Source organism: Aulonocara sp. 'chitande type north' Nkhata Bay, linkage group LG5, assembly GCF_057382095.1.
Source record: "Aulonocara sp. 'chitande type north' Nkhata Bay isolate Kocher_YH1m ecotype deep benthic linkage group LG5, A_spYH_male_GT1.1, whole genome shotgun sequence".
NCBI classification, from domain to species: domain Eukaryota; kingdom Metazoa; phylum Chordata; class Actinopteri; order Cichliformes; family Cichlidae; genus Aulonocara; species Aulonocara sp. 'chitande type north' Nkhata Bay.
Window position 1 is genome coordinate 35,910,293 of NC_141348.1, and position 25,211 is coordinate 35,935,503.

At 39.5% G+C, this 25,211-nt stretch overlaps 3 protein-coding genes across 14 annotated transcripts; 1 reads left to right on the forward strand and 2 right to left on the reverse strand.

The window, feature by feature from the left end:
• Positions 1-25: 25 nt before the first annotated feature.
• Positions 26-9,581, forward strand: kif17 (kinesin family member 17). 10 transcript variants are annotated; one of them, XM_086293252.1, is made up of 14 exons: positions 26-280; positions 396-650; positions 832-978; positions 1,110-1,211; positions 1,452-1,641; positions 1,953-2,405; positions 2,565-2,659; positions 2,763-2,928; positions 3,027-3,345; positions 3,822-4,050; positions 4,833-5,091; positions 5,236-5,297; positions 8,546-8,669; positions 9,090-9,581. In XM_086293252.1, the coding sequence occupies exons 2-14, from the start codon at positions 420-422 to the stop codon at positions 9,257-9,259; spliced, it is 2,547 nt and encodes an 848-aa protein (XP_086149378.1). In that variant the 5' UTR covers positions 26-280; positions 396-419; the 3' UTR covers positions 9,260-9,581. The 10 variants fall into 10 exon arrangements, 7 of the variants coding, with proteins under 7 accessions (XP_086149378.1, XP_086149377.1, XP_086149379.1 ...); XM_086293253.1 differs by having other exon boundaries at positions 27-650; positions 3,027-3,176; positions 3,273-3,345; XM_086293256.1 differs by having other exon boundaries at positions 27-650; positions 3,027-3,176; positions 3,273-3,345; positions 8,549-8,669.
• Positions 9,582-11,392: 1,811 nt separating this feature from the next.
• On the reverse strand, positions 11,393-16,300 carry LOC147331161 (specifically androgen-regulated gene protein). 2 transcript variants are annotated; one of them, XM_086293260.1, is made up of 4 exons: positions 16,192-16,300; positions 13,831-13,984; positions 13,422-13,617; positions 11,393-13,309 (listed from the first exon to the last, which is right to left on the reverse strand). In XM_086293260.1, exons 2-4 carry the CDS (start codon positions 13,933-13,935, stop codon positions 12,156-12,158), a joined length of 1,455 nt encoding a protein of 484 aa, XP_086149386.1. In that variant the 5' UTR covers positions 13,936-13,984; positions 16,192-16,300; the 3' UTR covers positions 11,393-12,155. The 2 variants fall into 2 exon arrangements, with proteins under 2 accessions (XP_086149386.1, XP_086149387.1); XM_086293261.1 differs by lacking the exon at positions 16,192-16,300 and adding an exon at positions 15,853-16,175.
• A 1,787-nt stretch (positions 16,301-18,087) lies between these two features.
• Positions 18,088-24,793, reverse strand: yod1 (YOD1 deubiquitinase). 2 transcript variants are annotated; one of them, XM_086293270.1, is made up of 3 exons: positions 24,685-24,793; positions 22,302-22,514; positions 18,088-20,965 (listed from the first exon to the last, which is right to left on the reverse strand). In XM_086293270.1, exons 2-3 carry the CDS (start codon positions 22,507-22,509, stop codon positions 20,268-20,270), a joined length of 906 nt encoding a protein of 301 aa, XP_086149396.1. In that variant the 5' UTR covers positions 22,510-22,514; positions 24,685-24,793; the 3' UTR covers positions 18,088-20,267. The 2 variants fall into 2 exon arrangements, with proteins under 2 accessions (XP_086149396.1, XP_086149397.1); XM_086293271.1 differs by having other exon boundaries at positions 22,302-22,510; positions 24,685-24,721.
• Between the last annotated feature and the right edge of the window lie 418 nt (positions 24,794-25,211).

Sequence of the window (25,211 nt, forward strand, 5' to 3'; positions counted from 1 at the left end):
AATGAAGCATAAAGTAGACTGTTTTTCGCCCTTTGACCCCACTCCGTCCTCACGGAAATGGCCGCGGGTCTGGGCCTGTTACATTCCTCAATGGTTACTTATGGTTGCTAAGCAACCTCAAACGCCTCGGGGAGAGGAACAGAATGGGACAGGACCTGAAGCGATACCTGACGAGATCCGTCCACACTGTACCTGGAGATATTTTTGCTGATCGCTTCTTACTGAACCTCACTGGAGATGTGGGCCGTTAGTCAACTGCTGCTGTCATCTTGTTGTTAAGGTGATGTTAGCCATCGAGGTCCTGCTGTCGTACTTCTAAGTAAACGTTGAGTGTTTGCGAAGGAGACCGGAGCGGCTTTGTATTTTACATTAGTTTGATCTCTTACACCTGCCAGCTGCTCGGTAGTGATTCTTGAGACATGGGGTCAGAGTCGGTGAAGGTGGTGGTCAGGTGCAGGCCCCTGAATGACAGGGAGAAGGCGCTCAGCTGTAAGATGGTGCTGACCATGGACCTGCAGCGCTGCCAGTGCTTCATAGAAAAGCCAGGTGCAGTGGATGAGCCACCTAAACAGTTCACCTTTGATGGGACCTACTATATTGATCAAACAACTGAGCAGATGTACAACGAGATTGCTTATCCTTTGGTTGAGGTAAGCTTGATTTTATTACCAGCCTGCAGAGCTGGGCTCTATAAAAGAAGCACGCTTGTCACTGGACACCTTCAGCCTAACATCAGTAGCCTATATCTAATTCCTAATGAATGCAGGCGTCATTGTGAATACCCTTTGCTCACCTCAAAATTAAATAAAATTAAAAATGTCACTTTTACAGGGTGTGACTGAGGGATACAATGGGACAATTTTTGCTTATGGACAAACTGGAAGTGGAAAGTCTTTCACCATGCAAGGGGTGTCTGAACCTGCAACCCAGAAGGGTGTCATCCCGCGGGCCTTTGAACACATCTTTGAGAGCATTCAGGTGTGTCTGTTGACCACAGTGATCTTGTAGCTTGCAACATGCATACGTAATATTATGCTCCTAGTTTTTGTCTAGGCTCGTCTCAGCACTGATAGAATAATTATATGTTTTATCTCGTGTGTGCAAGCTAGTGTGCAGAAAATACGAAATTCCTGGTGAGGGCCTCCTACTTGGAGATTTACAATGAAGAAATCCGAGATCTTTTGGGAAGCGATGCCAAGCAGAGATTGGAGGTGAGTCCCTGCTTTTTAGATAAACTAAACAGGCTACACTGTATCAGAAGAAGCCAAATGGATTATTGTTCTTTGGTTAGTACAGCAAGGTGAGTGTGCTGTTTTCTGCACAGTACTGTACCTGTTGCCATGGTGATTTAAACGCACAGTTGATTCCTTAAAGGTCAAGGTGTTGTAACAGGGTGACAGACTAGCTGATTGTGCGTATGTGTGTGCTTTGTGTGGCTGATGAATGCCTAGCTGAAAGAGCACCCAGAGCGTGGGGTATATGTACGGGACCTTTCCATGCACACTGTGCACAGTGTGGGAGAGTGTGAAAGAATCATAGAGAAAGGCTGGAGGAACCGCGCAGTGGGCTACACGCTGATGAACAAAGACTCCTCACGCTCCCACTCAATCTTCACCATCCACCTGGAGATCTGCAGCACTGGTGAACTTATAATATCTTTGTCATCACTATATCTGTTCAGTCTGTGCTGATATTCTTCTTTTGAATGTGATCCTCTTATATCTCCTAATGTCATCAGCACTTTACCATCAGTTATTTTTGTTCTGTGGCACTATATCTTTAAATTTGATAGTATATGAATCTCCTTGTTAATAGTTTGCATATCCTGCCTGTGCTTGCATGTAGTTTTCAAACCATTGAATAAAACATACCAGGTTAATAAAGGTAAATAATAAGGCTTTGTAACAGTGTTGAATGTTGCTTGCGTTTCCTGTGTCAACTCAAATTCTCAGATTCATCTGACCAGGACCATCTACGGGCAGGAAAACTCAACCTTGTGGACCTGGCAGGAAGTGAGCGTCAGTCTAAAACTGGTGCTACCGGCGAGCGACTCCGCGAAGCCACAAAGATCAATCTTTCCCTCTCGGCCCTGGGAAACGTCATCTCCGCCCTGGTAGATGGACGCTCCAGATACATCCCCTACAGAGACTCCAAGCTGACCAGGCTGCTGCAGGACTCTTTGGGAGGAAACACCCGCACCCTGATGATCGCCTGTCTTTCGCCCGCAGACAACAATTATGAGGAAAGCCTAAGTACGCTGCGATATGCAAACCGGGCCAAGAGCATCCAGAACAGGCCTCGCATCAACGAGGACCCCAAGGATGCTCTGCTCCGAGAGTATCAGGAGGAAATCAAGAAGCTGCGGGCGCTCCTCACAGGCCAGCTGAGCACTGCTGACCTTTCAAGTAAATTTTTATAGAAAAACAGCATGCTTTTTTAGCTTAATATTCCTAAATCTACACATAGCCTCTTTTAGATGCAGAGAAATATTTTATTTTCTTGCATGTTGTCTTTCTTTAATTACCAGTGCTATAAAAAAAACCCCACTTTTATTTAAAATGCAGCTCTGCTGGCTGGTCAGTTTTCTGAGTCATCCCCTGCTGTGCCCTCAAGGCCACAGTCCACCCCCACTGAAGAAAGGAAGGAAAAGATTAAAGAGGCAAACATGGACCAATCCCACACAACAATTTATCACTTCAACTTTAAGCATGCATTGTATAAAGAGCCTGTGATTTATGATCTGTGTTCTGCTGTCTCTGCAGGAGTATGAGGAGAGGCTGGCCAAGTTGCAGGCTGAATACAATGCAGAGCAGGAATCCAAGGCGAAGCTGCAGGAGGACATTGCTGCTTTGCGTTCCTCCTATGAATCAAAACTGTCCAGTCTGGAGAAGGCCCAAGTCAGCAGGGGGAGCTCTGTCCCCAAGAATGGTAACAGCACATCCTGTGCCAACAACAGAACAAAAGTTTTCCGCTGTTGGATTCTCCCCATGTATGCCTCTTTGTATTGTGCCGCTTCTCTACATTAGTGGGCGCCAGCTGTACATCCCAGGTTGCTTTGGAAGAACTCTGCATGAGCACTGATCCCATGTGCCACAGTACAGTTGAGGAAACCTCCCAGACTAAGGTAGTGTCCAGCCCCACTTTCCATAAAGATCACTCCTCTTCAAATCATATTTGTATCCTGAAACAAGGTAACAAGGCAATCTTATGTAGGCAAAATGCTGAATTTTATTCCCTCATGTTGGCGAGCAAGCTTTCCGAAAAAGATCCAGATAGAGCTGGACTCTTGGAGTCTTCTGATGCAACTGCACCGGGGCCTCTAGACCAGAAACACGTCCTGGAAAGGTTTGTAGGCTTCTGTTCTAATCATGGAAACTTTCCTTAACATGAACACTTCCTCAGATTCATAGCTATGATTTTATTATTATATATGATATGTCTTAATCAGCCGATCCATCTAATTTCTACTCCTTATGGGTCTGGGTTGTGAGCATTTTCAACACTGTTCACAGGATACTGAACATATTGTTATGATGGTATCTACAATCTTCTTATCACACTCCATGATGAATGTGTCATACTTATGCTTGTGGCTACAAATGGAGTGGAGAATCAGATTCCAGCTGTATATTTTTCTGTATGTACTTACCCTTGCATTCTTTTACATCATTGCATTCTTCTGTGTTATTACCATAATCTGGTAATTAGCAGAACAGTTATGTTTAACATATCATACATTGATGGTTACACTAGAATAATATAGCAAGAATTATACTAAGCACGCATCTATGCGGTGTCCTTGGTGTTCAATCTTTCCTCAGACTGCAGCAGCTGGAACAGGAGGTGGTAGGAGGGGAGCAGGCCAGGAACAAAGAGCTGCAACAAAGACAGCGGCAGAGAAAAAAACTTGCTGACCAGAGAAAAGCTCAGCTTGTCCATGCTCTGTCAGAGAACAGCGAGGAGAGCGAAAATGTGCTGCTGAATGTCTACAACTCTATCCAGGAAGAAGTCCATGCCAAAAACCAAATGCTAGTCAAAGTTCAGGGCAAGGTGAGTGGAAGCAGTTCGAAGGAGCTTGCAGCAGATGCAAAATGCAATCTTTCTGTTGGGAGAAAGCATATGTGTTAAGGGTTTTCTGTACATTTCAAGGAGCGATCAGAAAGTTTGGGTTATCCACCCACAGAAATCTATTTCTCCTCCCTAAGATCTCCTTTTCATGCACCCCTGCTCTTGACAAAGTTTACTCCTTAAAAGTCAAATTTTGACAACAGTGCAAGTTCACCAGAATGGGATTGTACATTGCGAATTCATACCACACTTTCAGACTATAAATGCAGACTTGTGCGTTAACATCCTGGGGCATCTGTGGGAGAACATCCAGTGGAAAGAGCCTTAACAACAGCATCACCACACATTGAAAAGGCAACAGTTTTTCGGCCAGAAAAACCCAGTCTTTGCTCACCATCTTTCCTAGGACTTTGTACAATTCTCCAAAATCAAGTTAAAGTATTATACTCCCTGTTTTGAAACACTGGGCAAGATCCAACACTCATTGTAGAGGCACAAGTACAATGGACTTCCAAAATAGTGATACCAAAATAACAGCAGCGGTCTGGAGATGTATTAGAAGGTGACTTTGACTAAATTTAAATTGGGCAATTTATTAACTTTTTTAACCTGGAAAAATTAGGTTATCTCTTTAGGGATTTACTAATTTGGTGTGTTAAAACGGTTCTCTCTTTGAATGTCAACCCCTACATATGACACGTTTTTAACAAGTGGGTTTTAGCTAGTTTTCTCATGAATAACATGCTTCGTCACTGTTGCAACAGCTGAAAGCAGCCAAACTGGAGATCCGTGACCTGCAGGCAGAGTTTGAGGTGGAGAGGAATGACTACCTGGCGACTATACGCAGGCTGGAGAAGGAAGGGCAGCTCCTGCACAGCCTGCTGGAGCGTATGGTGCCTCTGGTGCGCCGTGACTGCAACTACAGCAACCTGGACCGCTTGAAGAAGGATGCTGTCTGGGACGAGGACAGCGCCACCTGGAGACTGCCAGATGTGATGGTGCAGAAAACAACACTGCCTTCAGGTGGGGTATAATACGGTATGTAAAAAAAAAAAAAGAAAAAAAGAAAAGTGAAAGCTTTTTTTTTTTTTTTGACAAGACAGTAAATCTTGTTTGTTTTGCAAATTACTTTCCTTAAATGTTTATTAATCACATTCTTTTTCTTAGCAGTGACTCCAAAAGCTTCAGCTCGCAGAGGCTCAGGTTCTGATGCTGGAGAAGCATTTACGGTGTGTTTGCATTTCATGCATAGGCTTTTACTTGACATACACACATTCTAGCAGGATTAGAGGCCATTTGATGGATTGATTGATTGAATCTTTATTTTGAACATGTTGAAAAAGTACAACAAAATAGAATTAAAAGAGACAAATGAACAAAGCAAAACAAAAGGAAAACGAGCAACCACAACTCCAAATAACTTTCATGTTCAAAAAGGAGCAGGAAGAAGCATAAGCTTATTTAATCCCACCCCTTTTCCACTATCTAGTACCAATAGACTACAGAAATACCTCCTTGCAATTACATTATATGTCATGTGTATTTTTTTTTTCATTTTTTAAAAATATATATACATATATGTTTCTATCTATCCATACATACGTATATACACATATGCACATATACACATTTGCAATAACCCCATTAACACCTCAAGGATACACATCCTACAAATATATATATATACCCATACCAACATACCCGTGCACCCGCACACACATGAAAATATTAGACAAGAACACCCTATCAAATCTCTACCTTTTCCCTGTACCCTGTAAAAACCATATCCTTAAACTGCGCCATGCTCGGACATTGCTTCATATCTTTACTTAGTCTGTTCCACAGCTTCACTCCACACACAGAGATGCAAAAACTTTTTAATGTTGTATGGATACGAGGATGTTTTAAATTTAATTCCCCCCTCAAATTGTATCCCCGTTCCCTTTTAGAAAACAGTTTTAGAATATTGTCAGGAAGCAGGTTATTTATTGCTTTATATATAATTTGTGCTGTGAGAAAATGAACCAGATCTGTGAATTTTAGAATTTTTGATTTTAAGAATAGTGGATTTGTATGATCTCTGTAACCAGTTTCATGGATTATCCTTATGGCCCTTTTTTGTAATATAAAGATTGATGATAGCGAACATTTGTAAGTATTGCCCCAAACCTCTGCACAGTAATTCAAATACGGTGCAATCAGGGAACAATAGAGAATGTGGAGTGATTTGTGGTCCAGAATGTGTTTTACTTTACTCAAGATTGAGACACTTCTTGAAATTTTGTTATGTATATGATTTATATGAGACTTCCAGTTTAATTTGTCATCTATAATCACACCAAGAAACTTATGTTCAAGTACTCTTTCAATTTCCACACCATCTACATGAATCTGCATTTGTGCATTTCTAAGGGAATTCCCAAATAAGATTATTTTAGTTTTACTTAGATTTAGCGATAGTTTATTCCTGTTAAACCATTTTTTAATTTTGCACATTTCTGAAGTAATTGTATCCAGCAGCTCCTTTAGATTCCCCCCAGAACAAAAAATATTTGTGTCATCTGCAAATAATACTAATTTTAATATATCAGATGCCTTACAAATATCATTTATATAAACAATAAATAATTTTGGACCCAGTACAGAGCCTTGTGGAACACCACAAGCAATGTCCAAGCATAATGAGGAATGGACACCCAGCTTCACAAATTGTTTCCTGTCACTTAAATAATTTTTCACCCATTGTAGTACAACCCCCCTGATCCCGTACCGTTCCAGTTTATTAATTAATATGTCATGATTGATTGTGTCGAATGCTTTCTTGAGATCCAGAAATACTCCAGCTGCATACTGTTTCTGATCTATAGCATTCGTAATCTCCTCAATTGATTCGATTAATGCCAGAGATGTTGATCTTTTTGATCTGAATCCATATTGACTGTCAGAGAGTAATTTATATTTATCTAAGAATTTGTCTAATCGTTTATTAAACAGGTTTTCTAGGATTTTGGAGAATTGTGGTAGTAAAGAAACAGGCCTGTAATTTGTGAAGTGGCGTCTATCCCCAGTTTTATACAGCGGCACAACTTTAGCTATTTTCATTTTGTTTGGCACTTTTCCCGTCTGAAATGATAAGTTGCAAATATATGTTAGAGGTCCTACAATTCCTTCAATGACCTTCTTGACGATTTTCATGTCAATATCATTACAATCAGTGGATGTTTTATATTTACACATGTGTACAATGTCAATTATTTCTTTTTTCCTCCACTGATGTGAGGAACATTGAGTTACGGTTCCTATCAATCAGGTTTTCACTACATTCTACTGATGGCAGTGACTCAGGAATTTGTTCTGCCAGTTTTGGTCCAATATTTACAAAATAATGATTAAAGCTGTTGACCTTATCAGCAGTGTTTTCCATAATATTGCCATTATCGATAAAGTATTGAGGATAACTTTGTTGTCCAGAATTATTTTTAATGATACCGTTTAAAACATCCCATATTCCCTTCATATTATGTTTATTGTTGTTCAATATTTTACTATAATACTCCTTTCTACATACACGTATAATATTGGTCAACTTATTTTTGTATTTTTTATATTTATTTTCAGCATCTTTTGTTCTTTGTTTTAGGAATTCCCTATAGAGTGTATTTTTCTTTTTACATGCATTTTGTAAACCCTTAGTGATCCATGGTCTATCTGAATATTTGTGCTTTCTGTTGTATTTTATTGTTGGACAGTTTTTATCGTACAACTCCATGAATATTCTTAAAAATATGCCATATGCAATATCAATATCAGTTTCTTTGTACACATTGTCCCAGTCCTGATTTAATAGATCGTTCTTAAGTGCATTCATAGTTTCTTCTGTCCTTACACGTCTGTATCTCAGTTGTTCTTCATGCTGATTTTTCTTATAATTAGTGTCATAAACTGCAAAAACTGGTAGGTGATCACTGATGTCATTAATTAATATTCCGCTCACAATGTTGTTTTCCATATTGTTAGTGAAAATATTGTCAAGTAAGGTGGCACAATGTGGTGTATTTCTGCTAGGCCGGGTTATTTTAGGATGTAAACTCAAACTGCACATCGTGTTTAGGAATTTGTCGGTCATTTTATGCTTTTTCGGATTCAACAGGTCAATATTAAAATCACCACAGATAAACATAACTTTTTGATTTGTTTTAGAGAATATTTCCTCTATGAAGTCATTAAATACTTGAATACTAGAGCCAGGTGTTCTATATATACAGCTAATTATTACATTTTTCTCTTTTTCCTTATAAATTTCAATTGTTATACATTCTAATAAATTATCAATTACAGTTGTCATACTTTCTACCACCTTGTAATTTAGGTTTTTATCCACATACACAGCTACTCCCCCTCCACTCTTGTTCCTTCTATTTACAAAATTCACTCCAATGTCTTGATTAACTAAAACAGCACTTCATTTCTGTTTTAGCAGGTGGAGGAGGACAGGTACAAGCAAATGCTGGACAGAAGTGACAGTGAGAATATTGCCAGCAGCTACTTCAAGTCAAAGAGGGCGAGCCAGCTCCTCGGAAGTGACACCGCAAAAGCCCACGGTGAGAAAAGAAACTGCGGGCTTCTAATTAGTACATATTACCAGTTAAATTAGTGAATTAGCTCTGCTGTTGAATGCTATTTCATTTTTATTTAGCAACATATTTGTATGCTGTGATCTTGTGTTTCTGCTTTTCATTAGAACCTTACTGGCAGGAACAAAAAATAATCACGTACTACACTTAATACTGTTACAGTAAACTTTTGTATTGCATTTGGGAAGCCTTTTCATTAGGTTATCTCTCTGAGCATTTTAAGTTTTGGCTTCTTTTTTACCTTTTTTGTATATTTTATATTTTTACTTATTGAGACCATTTAGTTTTAGATTAGTTAGATTTTTCTTCTTTTTCACTTTCTTACTTTTGTTTAGTTTTTACTGTTGTCTGTCTTTTCTCCTGCTGCCGTCCCCTCTCCTCCGCTAGTTAACGTGGCAGGCCACCTCTCCATGAGCGGCTCTAACATGAATCTGTCTGTGAGCTCAGACGCCATCCTGCCTCGCCCCTTCCGTCTGGAGTCGCTGGATGTCCCAGTGTCCAACGGTAAAGTGAAGCGCAAAAAAAGCAAATCTCACATCCATAATGAGGCGACTTAAATGGACTGTGACCCACATATTTGCAGTTTTCTACAATGACACTTTTGATGACTCATCAAAAAATAAGTGTTGTATATGTATATCTGACTGTGAATCAGTGTATGCTTTTATGACGGCTGCTATCTAGATTTACACAGGACCCATTTATTGCCGATGTTACAAGTCCATTTGCGTCATGAGTTTTTAATTATTAATGTTAATTTTTAACTCATTGCTACCTACTGTATGATGCTTCCTCGGTTTTTCTTTTCTTTTTTGCACAAGACATAATTTAATGTTTGTTTGAGTTAGGTTCTTTAATATTAAAATATTTGCATTGTAATGTTGCTGATTTCCTTTTTTTTACCCAGCATTTAAAATACTTGTCAAGAACAGATGACATCAAATTAACTGATGTCTCATGTGTTTAATTTCAATTACTTTACAAAAAAGCCATTAAAACTTGACTCCAGTGTATTATAAACAGTAGTAAATAATAATATATAAAATAATATCAGCCTGCATGTCAAACTGTAGTACTCTGCTGTCACAAATGGATCAGGAAAGCTGTTGTCAAGGCAGCAGTATGCTAGGATATGGTTATCTCATATTACACATCATCTCTGGTCACCAGTGTGGGTTTTGGTGTGATGTTAATTAGTAGATTCTTTATCTAAATGCAAATAACATATGTGAGACAGAAAGTTGTTGTTGCAGTTTTTAATCATAAGAATTAAATATTGAAAAGTTTATTATGATGTCAGTCCTCTTAAGGTTGCAGGACATGCAGAAACAAATGCTGTTTAACTCGATCCTTCCTGCAGCTGTGACTATCTTATTTCTCATTTTGACACTGGCTTGATTTCTTTGTCTGTTGCTTAATGTTGCTCGCAGACAAGACACTAGCAGACAACTGTGTCCGTTTCAGAGTCTGACATCATTTATTGTGGCGACACAATAGACATAGACACGGATACCTTTTGGCAGACCTGCTGCTTTACTGAGCGATAACACAGCTCTAATATCCTTCTGCAATAATTAACCACGAGCTAATCTGGGCTCTTCAGGACCGTTGCATAACAGATATCATGCCGTTCAAATAATCCATCAGGAGAAATTAGAAGTGTGACATGTGAGTGTTACAAGAAAATAGAGACAGGGAAGTGCTGGGCTACTAAGTTTGCACAGAGGTGGAGCTAGAGATAATAGGATTATGGACGAACGGCTGAGCAGGCTTTTCCATCATCTGAGTGGTGTGTAAGATGAGCAGTATGGCTGATAGCCTTTCTGTAACAGGAGAGAGGTAAAGACTGCAGGGATACAGTCATAAAGCTTTGCCTCGGGGATCTGTGGGTTCGCTTATTAATCAAGACATTCAGGCTGAATATAGACAACCACAGCTTGGATTCCCATGTGCTGAAATGTCCTTGGGCAAGACTCTGCCATCACTGATGTGAATGAAGAGTAACAGTAGGGTTAACACTCAAAACCAACCTCATGTATAGTGTTGGTTGTTTTTGCTTTTTGAACAGAGCCAAATGGACTGGTGTAATCTGGAATGTTTATCTGCAAATATTAAGATTTTATTATTTAAAGAGGAGAAAGAATTAGGAAATGAATGCAAGTGGCCAAAATGACTTTTCCCATGAAGGTTAGTTACGCTCAGCCTTAGATACAGGTTGAGGAAGTGAGGTGTACCAGTTGAGATCATTCAGACATTATAATGCCTCCTGGACCCCTTGTTTTGGAGGTTTTCTGGACATATCCAACTGGGAAGAAACCCTGTGGAAGACACAGAGCTCACTGGAGAAATTATATACACTATATGGACAAAAGTACAGGGCCACTATAACTTATAGTGCATAATGGTAGTGCGTATCTATGACGACCAGTGCTGGCAATCTCCATCAAAACCAAATGGCTTGCCGTGAACAAAGGAACGTAGCGCTGAGAAGATGCATAATGTGAGTGTAAAACACACATACAGTAAGTACTTGGCTAAGGAAACTCATGGAGGAGGTTTGAAGCTCATTGGTGATGTTTGCACGCAACCTGCCCTAGCACTCTGTGACCTCGATCTGCAATGTAGTCTGGGGTGCTGCTATCACGGCCCAACTTCCAATAAGGAAAAAAAAGATGGCTTAAAATGCAGTATATTAGATAAAAACTTTATTTTCAGTGACATTTATATCAATGGTGGAATAGACACAAATAATTAAATGGTTGTTTTTCGTTTCATATTTTCAGTGTTACACAATGAAGGCTGTGTAACACTCTTTAATCTACTGTACACTGTAAAAAAAAAAAACAGTAGTAGAAAGAAACTGAAGAACGACTGGTGCATGAGTTCTTGTGTTGGACATAAGTATTGAAAATTATCCCGCAAAACTTGAAAAAAAAATGCTAGAATATTAAAAGACTGCATGAACTGATCTGGTGCTTTGAGGATTTGCTCTAAGAAAAATCAACATGCAGGCACATTTGTGATTTATAAAACAATGAGTAAGATATCAGTTCTGGCACACCCTTATCCGTGTCTTTGATTTAGTACCTGTGCCAATAGCCAATAGGGTTTAAATTTTATATAACAGAATTTTGTTAGGTTTGCAATACATTAAGATACTATTTTCATACACTGATGCTCTGGATTTAGAAAATTTAAGGTGCAGTTTCTGTTACTTCTGAGTGCATTTTTAATTGTATTTTTAATAAAAAAAAATGTCTTTAGATGACTATGTGTTGTATATTTTAAGTGCAGAACATAAGTGTATGGCCCTTTAAACGCTTCCTCTCCTGCTTTTATTTGACAAAGTGCCGTGTGCCAGATTTCCACTTAACGCTTTAACTCTCTTTAAGCTGATCGTGCGCTTGTGCTTCTTTCTGAGCATTGCATTTATGCCAGCAGGCATCTGCTCTTTCAGTCTTTTAGCAGTCCAAGCTTTTTGAGAGCCTCTTTTCGATCACCTCCCATCCCAGGCACCACCATCACGGTGTAGCCTACTGAGTTTGAGGTTTTCTGGGGTACTGGGGGAGCTGTTGTGGTGGTCCTGGTGGTTGTCACTGGTTTGGCTGATTTGATGCTTTGCGGTTCAGAGGTGTTTCCACTACTTCTACAGTTGTCCAGGGTGGCAGACTGCTCCAGATTAGCCGTCCTCTTCCCCTTGGATTGAGCAGGATGTGATGCAGACCCAGGCCGCTGGTCATGTTTGGTGTACTGACGCAAATTGGCACTGGTCTGCAGAGGCCTGTTATTGGACTCTTTTGGCACTTGAGCATTACAAAATGATTGGCTCCTTGATGGATTACTATTAGCTGGACCTCTTGTAAACTTGTCAGCTGTTACACCCAAGGAGGAGTTAGGTTTGGGTGTAGGCAGTGGGGTTACTTTATCATTTTCTGCCTCTTGGCCTTTCAGGAGGCCCAGCTTCTGCAAAGCTTCCACTCTCACCACCTGGGGATCAGCTACATTCTTGACACTGTATGAAGAATCTGATATTATAGATTCTTCATTTTGAGTTTTTGCAGATATGTTGGTGGGAAACTTTTTGGGTTTTGGGGGAACAACTGGAGGACCTTTCTTACACTTGGAAACCTCTGACTGGGATTTGTCTGATCTTTGGAGATTTCCAAGTGTTGGGCCTTCCACCGGGGCAGAATGGCGTTTTTCTGAGTCTATAGTATGATCAACTGTTGGGCATAAAGGGGTCTTCTTTGTGGAGGCACTCCTCTGCAAATGTACAAGTGCGTCGTAGGAGAGAGGTCCTCTAGGTAAAGGACCCTCAGCTGTCCTCACTGAGGGTTTTGTGGAAGGAGGTATAACATTAGCCTCTGAAGATGTTGGGCGAAAAACTGCTTTCTGGTTGTCTTTGTATCCTGGTTTGTTGTTTTTAGATGTAAACTGAGGCTTAGAGGAGGCGGTTTTGACTGCAGGAGTGCCTGGTTTAGTACCGAGTACAGAACAGGAAGTACTGCTTGCAACAAGAAGAGGGGTGGGAACCAGGTAGCTGTGCATGGGCCTGGCATCAAAATTTTTGTTGATTGGTTTCTGGTGATTGGTTGATGTCTGTGAATCTGGAAGTCAAACAAGTACACATTTATCACTAGAAATTCTGTACACCTACCTAGAGCATTTCACTAAATAATGTGTCACTAATTCTGCATCTGTTCCCAGAGATTAACTCACCATCAAGGTTGCTTTTGCTCATGGAAGCTGACAGATTAGCCACTTTAGTAGCAAGGTTGCTGGAGCTGGGCAGTTGTTCAGGCTCGTCATTGGAGACTCCGCTGTCCTCCTCAGTATCCAAAGACTCAATAGTCTCCTCCAAAAACATGAGACAGGCCCTCTCCTCAGCAGACAAGTGCTCCAGACTATCATCACTCTGAAACGCATTAAAACAGGGCTTTCATTTAGAAAAGAAATCCACAATGAGAGATAGAAATCCTCTCTAAGAAAAGAAATAGACTTTTAGCTTTTATGTTACAGCTGTTACAAGTATCGTTTTGCCTCACTACTTCAAGTTGTTTCGTATATGTTTTGTGCTATTACTAGTGTACATATTCTTAGATTGAAGAGGGTAAACTTGGTTACTTACGAAGCCAGAATTAACACTGACCACACTGTCACAGCTGCCAGCACTCTCCATGCCATTCATTGTCTCCATTCCGGTGTCACCTGGCCAGGTATCACTTATGGGCATCTTAGTGCCCTACTTATCCACAGTTAGTGACACACCCTGTTGTTTCAATCTGAAATACAGAATAAAATTACTATTGAAACTGTTCTTAGCAAAGTAAAAGATTTATTTTTTTTTTTAAAAAGGGATATATTAATTATTCTCCACATTTTCCCCTGCTATTAATTCTTTATGGCCCTGTAGACCATTTTCAACAGCACCATAGAAAACACTGTCCTTCATAAGTATCTCCCTTACAAGGTTTTACCCCATAGATGCATTTGTTACCTAGTTTTAACCTTTTGTAGGAATTTCTTAACAGCGTATAAAGGTATCATTTGACAAATGAGTAAGGATGTTTTTCGATATCTTTTGTTTTATAATTCATAAAAAATCAACCAAATTGTTGAATAGAAAGCAAAATAGGTCATATTCGACGCTGTGATAATGATACATCAATGCTAATGACAATCATAGGCGCAGCTAAAACTTTTCCTGCAAAACAAATAAAATCAGGAAATATAAGTCAAGCCATTTTATACGCAAACAGCACAGCATTGACCATTGGGTCTGACCACGTTTCATGTAATTTCTATGTGCTCACATTGTCTGCTAACTGTAAAGGAATTTATTCTCTGGTATGTTGATAAAAAATAATTAAACATCTGTGCAGCATGACATCAACTAAGCGGCACATCTTCCAGATATGAAAGACAGTTTTATCTATAAATGGCAATCAGCACCAAAGGACTGTGTTCATATCCAGATCACTATTGCTAACTACCTTTTAAAACAGTCAACTATAAAAATAAGCGAAGCGTACAGCTTCATCAATCAGAGATGAAAATTATTCTGTGGTTATTTGAATGATATTGGTCTTATAACAGTATAACTGTAATCCTGTGTGTACACTATGGTTGAGTTGATGTTAGGTATTTGAGTCAAAACTGATAGATAACATTGTGCACAGAAAATGTATATAAACTTTATAATATCCAAATATGACCTGCATAACTGTGGACTTCATACCTGATCATGCAGCTAAAGAACAGCAAGGGCACAGCTTTATTGTAAGCACTGAAATTGACAAATGCAGGTTATCATAGCTCGGTGAGCTTCTAGCAGATATCTAACTAGTCCTCTTACTACATGTGACTTGGATTACAACCTGCATGCCACTCCTAATCTCTCTTTACCGGATCAATTTCAGAGGGAGTGGAAGGCAGAAGCAATCAGTCTCCTGAAGGCTATATGACACCTGTTTTAAAAAAGCAGTTTCAGCTTTGTATTTGGAAATTTTGTTCAATGTTTCGTTTATATGGGTATAGTAGCGTAGCTGCAATTTGAGAATAAAGGAAGTCCTGTCTGGACCTGGTGAAAAGAAATTCACTTTTGGATAAGTGTCAACACCTGAGATGCAAGGTCTGCCAAATAGGGCAGTGGAGGCACAAAAGCACTCCTGTCCACTGTTCGTGGTTGGCCATGCCATCCCATCCCTTTAAAATTGTAAAAATCCCTATGGCCAGATCAGTACGCAAAGTCCCAGGTCAGGATATGAATCTGAACAATGTAAGCTTAAGTGTTAACGTTTATTGTGATTTTTGACCGGCTTGAAAAACCTTTTCACATTTGTCGTTTTTATCTGCTTATTAGGTCCCAGTCACTCTGCTATAACCCTTACTCTGAAAAAAAACAAAACAAATCATACTGTAGATAGATATGAACCCGAAGAACATTTAACAAAGTGTTATCTCTTTAAGTGAGTTACACCTATCCTATCAACAGTAGGCAAAAACAAAAACTGGGCGAGTTTAGCTATCACAAGACTATGCACAAGTCAAAGCAATAAACTGCTGTGTCAGATTCTTTGGAAAATGTGGTGCAATGACAGCGTTGTTTTCATTGTGGCTGTAAAAGAGCATCTGGCTAAGTTTTTATTACCTTCGATGAATTCTGTGCAGGATGTTGTGTAATAGGGGTTATTATCATTTTCTCCACTGTACCCAGGCTTCAACCCACTTCCTTCACATTAATTACTGAATCCAAGCCTATCTTTTGTAACTAACATTATTAGCCCCAAACCGCCATAAAACCCCTTCACCGAAAAGTGTTTAAATACCGGTTGAGTTTAAGTCTAACACTTGACAAACAAAACAAAACATAAAATAACTGCCACGAGCAGTAAATTATTTAAATAGCATCCAATAAATGAAAAATATGCTAACTGTTCCTTACCCTATTTACAACAGAGCTTTAGTTTTTAAGTAAATATAGGCGTACCTGTCCGTGCACGGTCGTCTCTCATATCCTGCTCCGCGTGCAACTGAAGTCAAGGTGAGCGCGCAACTCAGAGACACCTGGAAGAGGGACTTTGTCCCTTAAGCTTCTAGCCAATCAGAAGCCACATCCTCCTTAAGCCCCGCGAGTCCTCGTTTTCATTTTTTTTTTAAACAAACAAATGTAAACCATTGCTGTCTCTGTCTGTCAGACGTATGCTGCCAGGACGGCTCGTTACTGGAAGTAATTCAAACATTTAATGCTCTTCCTCCATGTATATATGTATTAAAGTATTCTTTATGTTTTTATTTTTTGGGCGTCAGGCTTTGGGTGAGCATTTAGGAAATATCCTCTAAAAAGTGTTGACTAAAAAGATAGCGCTTCACATATTTTTTTCAGTTAACTTTATTATTGTTATTATTATTGTCGTTCTTCTCCTTAATTATTATTAATGTATTTATTAGGAAAGAGAACAGGTGCTGTTTACTACAGTGCTGATTCAAACAGCACAGACGATGCATAGCTAGAAAGTTACATTTCACTGATACTGCACGAGTGATCTGGGTGGGTGTGTGTCGGTGGGGTGGTACTACGTGATTTTAAGTAATTAAGTGATGCAGTTAATCATTACTTGTTCATGCAGCAGTACACCACCTTCAAGCTTTACAAAGGGTCGCTACAGCGTTTAGCTCAGAGGCTATACCACCTTAAAGGCATCCTAAAGGGGCTTCCTATAGTGTCGTGGTTTAACACCCACGGTTCGATCCTGGAAGACACAACCAGGTTAAAATTTGCCAAACCAAATACGCAAATACTTCCGAGCCCAATCCATTCAGTTCACTTCCTAATTAAGAAAAAGTTGCAAATTGAGCATGTAGGATCTGGGGAGTGAACAATTTAAGTGTAATCAAAAACTGTTGCCAATTAGTTTAACAAATAAAAAAAGTCTATTTATGCAAGCGCTAACGCACTTTAGTTACCTTATTTGCTAACAAAGCTCAGATGTGGGACACAGCCAAAATCTCACTGCAAGCTGAAGTTAGAATTTCAGCTGGTGTTAACTTCCGTAAGTGGAGTGATTTTTTTTTCCCTTCTTTTTTTGGTAGCTGTTGTTTGGGGGGGGGGGGAGCGCTACACTGAACCAGTACATTTCTGATTCCTGCATGAATTGCATCCTTTATGCAAGTCTTGAAACTCACATAAACCAAAATAAGAAACTGTAAAGCTGTAAATGGGGTGTTGTATATGAAATATTTGTAGAGTTAAAGAGGTTTGTAGTGTTTTATGAAACATTAAAATATCACATTTAAAAGAAAAACACAAAAACTAATTCCTAGGCTGTGTGTGAGCTTTGTGTTTTGTAGCAGTGGTAGCTGCTACTGTTGGTCAAACAGTAAGTAAATTAATCCTAAATCCTATTATGAAAGGGTAGATGTTCCTTAAAATAACATGCGGGTAGTGTAATCCGACAATGATGGCACAGGACTAGGGTAAATTTGCCAGTTGGGATTTATTTTTAGTAGCAATGCACTAGATAAAGTCATAAGATAATAGAGTTGTCACAGTAATATCACAATAATTATTAATTAGCATTATCTATGTTACTTCCCATTTGTATTTATGTACAAAAAGATTCTAACCTTTAAATTTCACACTGCTTCTTTGTCCCCTTGCATCAAACCATTTAAAGAAAAATAGCTTAAAGATTTATTTAAAACCCATTAAAGCATGGCAGCAACAAAGTATCATCTCAGCTTGACCTGTCTCACAAGGGAAACTGAAAACTATTTAACTCTTTGTTAGTTTGTTTTAACTTGTTCTTCAAGCACTGCAGAATTTCAAACCATTTAGCCATGAGTAAACCCAGTATAGTTAACACAAAACAACTTTTACACATCCTATTTGCTATATTTTTTAATTGACAACACTGAAAAAAAAAACAACAATCAAGTAAATCCAGTTTATTCTGTAGTGCTTTGTGTGCAACATTCACTGTTATTGTTAATCATGAGAACATGGCAAATACAAAATGCAACAAAGCCATTTCATGGTTTTATCAAGTTGATTATTCAGTTTTTACCAGCGTTTAAAATACCTAAGGTAGATGATGAGGTGGGATAAGGGGGGGAAAAAAATCATACAAATAAGTTGTTTTGTTTTTTTTGCTTTCTTTAATTGATTACCGTCACCATCCGAATATGAACCAAAGTCAAAGTCCAGTCAAGGCTCCACTGTGAAGCTTTTGGCAACAATTCTGCAATCAAAGACCCGTCAAACACCATGTTTTGCCACAATGAGAACTAACCACAGTTATCAATCTCAAATCTTTGACTTTAAGTTAAATACAAGTGCTTTCTTCATCCTTATAGCCAGTGTATGTCAAAGAAATTAGCAAAGAGATAATGGATGATTAGCTTAAAATGTGAGAACAGACTCCTGTTGTGGGGGAAGAAAATAATTCATACAGTGAAACAGGAGTGGTAGTTTTTATAAAACATACAAAACACAGTAAACTAAATGTACCTTTACTTGTAATACATCCACCCAGAGCTATAAATGTAAGATGGAAATATTTGATGTTGATTAGCAAAGGACATTATGAGCAGCCTTTAAAAAGAAAAAAGATCTTAAAATACTGTATGCCTTACCTTGATTTGTTACAAATATAATGCTTGAATGGTTTTTCAAAGTATGCAGTCTAATTTAAACAACAAAAAACAGTTCTTACAGCATTTCAAACTTGTGCACTACAAAAAAACAAAGAAAAACACTCATCAAAACCTGCGGCACAAATATAGAAAAATGAGCTACAGATTTTGTAACGCGTTTTGTTTACAGCACCATAACTTTTTTTTGCCTTATTTAGTCAAGCCCACTCACAATCAATGTTGCACCCCCCCCCCCCCCCCCAAAACAAAATAAAGGCCAATTTTGCACTTGCAGTATGATACTGTATTCAAAATTCATACCACCATTGATCTTGTTGACCAGAGCTCAAATCCCCCCCCCCAAAAAAAAACAGTGTAACTTTGAGCTTAATAATCAAGGGACAAATCATTGCATTTAATGTCTACGATGGACGCAGAGTAACAGAGAGATGCATTGGAGTCTGCAATGAGTTATCTGTTTGTTACGCAATCAAAACAAGCTGTGGCCTATGAAAGCTCAGATTTTTTTTACCTACATTTTGATACCTGGATCTTCTTTTAGTCGTCATATCCTTCTGGATTAAACAAATGGCCAAATTTTGAGTCACCCCAGTGCAGATTCAGAGCATGCAACTCAGAAAATATTGACAATATGAATGATCCATAATTATGCTAAAGTTATTGTACAAACCAAACAAACAAACAAATAAACAAACAAACAAACAAACAAAAACAATGGATACTGAGGAGGTTAGAAGTGTGTCTGATTGATTTTTCATCAAGTAATCCTTTAGAAGAATCCTGCTTAGCATTAACTCAGGCCGCCTATATTGAACAGTTCAGATGTTTAAATTTAAGGAAATTAGTGGAAGAATTACTTACATCTGCCCCCAAAGTAATAAAAACATGCTACATAACCAACATGATAAATAACAGTCAAGCTTGCTGTGCCGTGTTTAAGACAAAAGTGAATGTGATCACATAACTGTGCAAATAATTCTTAGTGACCGTTTTAAAATTCTTTGTTCGCACATCTTTGTTTCGTCAAGGGTAAGTTCTGCCAATTTTCTGCATCGATAACACATCCTAAACTGTTTGGTTTATGAACTTGTCCATGAGTGTTCTTAACAGATCGAAACAACAACTAAGAATTTTTTGCATCCTGACCCAGTTTAAAGAGATCTGAATATTATGGTTTCTAACACTGGAGCACTGCAGTAGCATTTCTGACTGTAAGAACTGACAGTAGTTAAAAAGTAATACTGAACAGGTAAGAGGCGGAACACAGTACCTGCAGAATCTCCAAAGATGTTGCCAGATAATGTGAGGTAGAGGATCACAAAAGCAGACAGACCCACAGAGTTGCCAGACGCAGGGCATGGGGGTTGGTGGTTGTTGTATTTGTGAGAGAGGAAAAAGACAGCAAGACTTTCACACTTCACCAAAATTAGCGTGGCCTGTCTCCTTGGCATGCTCACGAGCTTCCTTTTGTCCCACCAAGCCTGTCTGACACACCATGCAGCGCAAGGCAAAGCGGTTAACGTCTGTGAACTGGCGCTTGCGGCGAGCCTCGTCTGCCAGCTCGAGGGCCTGGGCCAGGATTACGTCGTCTGTAGTCGAGAAGATAGTCTGGGGCGGGGTGTCGGATCCGGGGATCTCTTTCTGCAGCGGGTCGTAGTGGATGCCATCATAGATCAGCAACACGCGTTTGTGGTAGCCAGCATCCTCCCCAAATCTGTCTACTCGCACTGTCTGAGTATCCACTACGCAGATCTCACACTGGTAGAACTTAGACATGATGGATACCTCGATGGCTCCTCCCCAAGTGTCATCACGTCTTATCCAGGTGCAGTACTCCTCATTGGTTTTCCCCAGCACCGCTTCAGAGTAAGCTGTGGGGTCACTCGAGACTATCTGGGCAATGAGACCTCTCATTTCAGGGGCACAGGCGGGGTCGTATACGCCGCCTTCCACCACATAATAAACACTGGTGAAGAGGCAGGAGTTATCAGCTGGGACCACTCGGCGTGCCAGCATAGGTGAACCTTCGAGGTTAGGTCCTTTCGTTACAGCGGGACGATCCTGAGGCTTTGGCTTGTTTTTTTCCTCCTCAACGATGAGTGTGTCTCCTGTAGAGGACGACACACCAATGACAACACTTTTCATCCCAGTCAGACTTTGGTTTAGAAAAGGAAGAAGAAAACACATTGCCTTATGTATATCTGTCTGAATGGTACCTGATTATGTTGCACAGATGTCCCTAAAATGTCTATTGCATGCAAATAAATCAAAGACTCAGTAACTCAAAAAGTTCTGCTTCTAATATTTCTGACCACATCCCAAAACATTCCTTTTATTATAAGCAATTAAAAGTTGAAGTTATAAAGACTGCTTATTCTAAAATCATACTTAAATTTTAACCTGTCCTCACAGGTATATAAATTCTTGTATATACCCAGGGTGCCAAATGTGCAGCCTCCATACAATACAATTATATCCGGCCCGTGAGATAATTTCATATGTCAATTATTAAAAGTCCCCTTGGTATGTGGAAGTTGAATCTTCAACCCTGCTGAGAATCCATGCAGGCAGGGGTGGGACTATTTTGATGGGCACACCATGCGGCCAATCACATGCAAAGACAGACTGGGATCATACCATTATGTGAAGGAAGGGGGCAAACCTTCCAAAGACAGCAAGTGTAGCGTACAGATACATTTCAATGATATTGGAGACTTCAAAGCTGAGTGCAGAACTTATAAGATTCGGGGAAGCCTAAAGTGATACCCGTTTTTATTTTCAGTCATTTTCCACTGTGGAGGACAAAAAGTTTCAAACTTGCCCAGGGCTTAAAGCTTGTGTGTTTTCTCCCTAGTAGCAGCAAATGCATAAAAATAAGGCTTTTAGGAAAAATTGCTTCCTTGAAAAAGACTAAATTTACAGTACAGTGATGAATATTACATAAAATAAACTCTATATAAAGCCTCACAGGCCTGAATGTGCACTTGAAGCCATTTATAATTGTTAATATGTTTGATCTGCTGCTCACCACAAACAAGCATAAGCATACATTTTGGACTTTTAACTGTATTCCCATAAATTTTACAGCTTTTCCTACTGATCAAAAACCTCCCTTATGGCTATTCATAGGAAAAGTAACAAACAACTCAACAACCACTGAACAGCTAAAACAGCAGGTAAACTGATTCTGCAAAAAGAAATGCAGAGCATGGATCCCCACATTCACCCGAAATCGCACTTCCAAAGAAATTTCAACAAGAAAAACCTTTAAATATGTAACTTCTTTACATTGACAGAAAGGAGCAGTTTCACTGGTCTGGCCTGCTTACGATCAAAGTGGGCCGTGATGTAAAATGAGTTTGACACCTCTGCACTAGAGCATGTAATTAAAAGTTTTTAATTTGGTCCATGTTTCCTGCACATGTTGGATGCCTGCCAGCATACCTGATTTGATAGGGTAGTCCTTGAGGTGAGCCTCTCCGTTCCGAAGATCAAGGCTGGAGGGTGGGTATCCGACCATTATTTTCTGCACATCACAGGGGATACCAGTCAGCTCCTCCACCTTGCGCTTCAGCTCCTGCACGCAGGACTGATGAGTCAAGCCATGCATCAAGTGGCTCCCATTTTTGGTCTTACAGCGAAGCCGCAACATCCTGCCTGCAAAAAAGGTGATATCACATTAGTGACACTGCAAGTACCAGGTAAGAACTTTGTTAATCCACAATGGTTGTGTAGAGAGCGTTAGATATATTCCACATGTATGTTACAGATGAAGACCATTTCTAACATGTTGGAGTGCTAGACTGCTGCATACGGTGTTAAACCTGCGAATTCTGGCATCCTGTCCAGGGTAGGCCTGTGCGATATGACCAAAATCTCATATCCCGATATAAGAATTCTATCGTCCGATAACGATATAAATCACAAAAATGTAACATTTTCTGTAAATTCTGTGAATCTCGGGCAGCTCGACTTGCGGGAAGGGTTTCCAGCTGTGCGTCATGTAGCTGGAGTCCAGTATTTTAACAGATGCATGAAACTACACATTTTTAGACATAAGTTGTAACGGGCGCCGTTTTCTTTGTGAGTATTTATTACACGGCGTGCTGCGGAGGAAAGCCTGTTCTAACGTTTGAGTGTAAGGTTTATTTTTTAGCACCTGGCTGCTCTTTTTTACTTCTCATCCGTAAATAATCTGCTCTTTCACGTGATTCAGTTTATTTTGAAAAGTCTCAACAGGATCTTGAGCTTTATTGTGAAAGGTTTATATGGAACATAAACAAACGGACACGCGATGGCGTTACCGTCATTGTTGCTAACCACAATGCATAAAAACAGGCGCTTGTCCGTCTGTAGTGTGGTTATATAAAATATAAGAGAACGAGAACTTTAATTAATATAGCCACTACAGTGACCATCAAAGCGATGAAAAAATATTGCCGTAAACAGTTTATTTTGCGACACCATGAAACAAATGATAGCATAAAATGAAACTATAGACTTTTTTATATCGTCATCCGATATATATCGTTATATCGAACAGCCCTAGTCCAGGGTGTACCCTGCTTCTCGCCCGAGTAACCAGGGAGCAAGCTCAGGATGTAGAGCAGGTCATCCACCAATTGCAAGGTTGGTGGTTCGAATCCTTGGCTAGTCCAGCCTGCATGTTAAAGTATTCTTGGGCAAGATACTGACCCCCAAGTTCCTCTCAGCTTCATCCATCAGAGTATTAATTTAGTTAGAAACCACTTAGGGACAGAAATAAGTGCTTGTGTGAATGAGGCATGTTGTATAGAGTAGAAAAGTGTTATAAGAACCAGTCCATTTAGCATTTTTAAACATACAGATTTAACTGGGGGACATAAACAGTCCTCTTCAGAAAGCAGGACCGTTTGTTGGAGTGTCTCACTAACAGGGTGACTGACACAAACTACAAGGTAGTGAAGCTTACTGCCAACAAAAAAACAAAAAGTAGGTAGGTGCCATGTGAGGTCCAGCTGCTGCAAATATACCCTCAAACTATCAAAAGTGTCCATTTATTACGAGTGGGAAATTCCAAACTCAAATGCTCACTGTGGGATAAGTAGTTTTCCCCAATCTGAATCTGTGTCTTCGAAGCCATTTCCCCGATGGGACTACAAGTGTGCCAATGTTGGCTCTTTAACTGATTTTAACATCGAAATCCTGCACTCATGTTGTTCGCCAATTTAATGGCTAATGAGGAAGGGACGTGTTTTGAGTCATACTGCAGCTGTAAGCTATATTAAGTTGAAAACGTAATATATTTGTTGGGCAATGCTACAGATAAGACTTTATGACTGGATAACCTACATTGTGCTCGTAGTTACATCATAATGCTGCCAACTAAACGGGCCACGCATAACAACTGAAGTGCTGATGAACAGAGTAAAAACACCTGACAGCGACATTGCTTTGTTTTTGGTGTCTTTGTTCTGGCAGTTAACACATCACTCAACAGCAACACAAACGCAGGGTAAAAAAACCCCCCCAAAACATAAAGAGTCCAGTTTTTGAAAATGTAAGAAATCCGCCTCTTATTATCCATCAAAAACTGTCGGGTTGTCAGCGATAATTACTCTGAGACTGAATGAAAGGAGTTCAATTCATTTCTGCTAGCTAACCGTACCGTGTACTGTCTGCTAACGTTAGCATGCTAATCTGCTCGTTAACTTGGTCTTAATTGAACCGTTTTTCCAGGAATTTAGCTTAACCATTTAGAAAACCTGTTGCTTTCCGGTGACAAGTCTAACGACGACAAGGAGTACAAAATGATACGACAGCGAGACAAATTATTTGGCTGTCTTACCGTCTTACTACACTCCCTGCTCGCCACAGTGGGACGTATAGTACGTCAAAGCACGTGTAAATGACGCGATCACGCACTAGTGGCACGGTTTACGTACGTCTGCCTGGCGTACGCTGGAGAAGACGGTTATTTCGAAAACACATTTTGTCATTAAGCTCCTTTTCTGTATTGACATTTAATCAACAATCATTTGATTTTAAAACCAGTGCAGCCTATGACTGCGCAGTGTAGCTTCTTACAGTTCGACTTAGATTAGATTTTGAACCGCCGATCTTCTTGGATTAAGTCTTAAAGGCTGTAGTTATTTTATCCTAATCCACAAGTGTACTGAGCTACTCCACATTTCTTTATCATTTGCTAGGAAACATTGTGTAGTCATATATCGATATGTGCAAACATACATAGAAATAGAGTATATAACACAAGGTTTTTAGTGTTGTATATTATGGTTTGTACAATTCTAACGAGCTTGAAAGTGAATATTTGGTATGAGCAACTTTATTCTTCAACACAGTTTGAACTTAGGC

Coding starts and splice junctions, on each gene's coding strand:
- yod1 (XM_086293270.1), bottom strand. CDS start 22,509: ATGTTGCGGCTTCGCTGTAAGACCAAAAATGGGAGCCACTTGATGCAT. Junction 20,966..22,301: donor GGACTACCCTATCAAATCAG/GTATGCTGGCAG, acceptor CGTCCTCTACAG/GAGACACACTCATCGTTGAG.
- LOC147331161 (XM_086293260.1), bottom strand. CDS start 13,935: ATGCCCATAAGTGATACCTGGCCAGGTGACACCGGAATGGAGACAATG. Junction 13,618..13,830: donor TCAGTGTTAATTCTGGCTTC/GTAAGTAACCAA, acceptor AATGCGTTTCAG/AGTGATGATAGTCTGGAGCA. Junction 13,310..13,421: donor GAGCAAAAGCAACCTTGATG/GTGAGTTAATCT, acceptor TTTGACTTCCAG/ATTCACAGACATCAACCAAT.
- kif17 (XM_086293251.1), top strand. CDS start 420: ATGGGGTCAGAGTCGGTGAAGGTGGTGGTCAGGTGCAGGCCCCTGAAT. Junction 651..831: donor TTGCTTATCCTTTGGTTGAG/GTAAGCTTGATT, acceptor TCACTTTTACAG/GGTGTGACTGAGGGATACAA. Junction 1,642..1,952: donor CCTGGAGATCTGCAGCACTG/GTGAACTTATAA, acceptor TCAAATTCTCAG/ATTCATCTGACCAGGACCAT.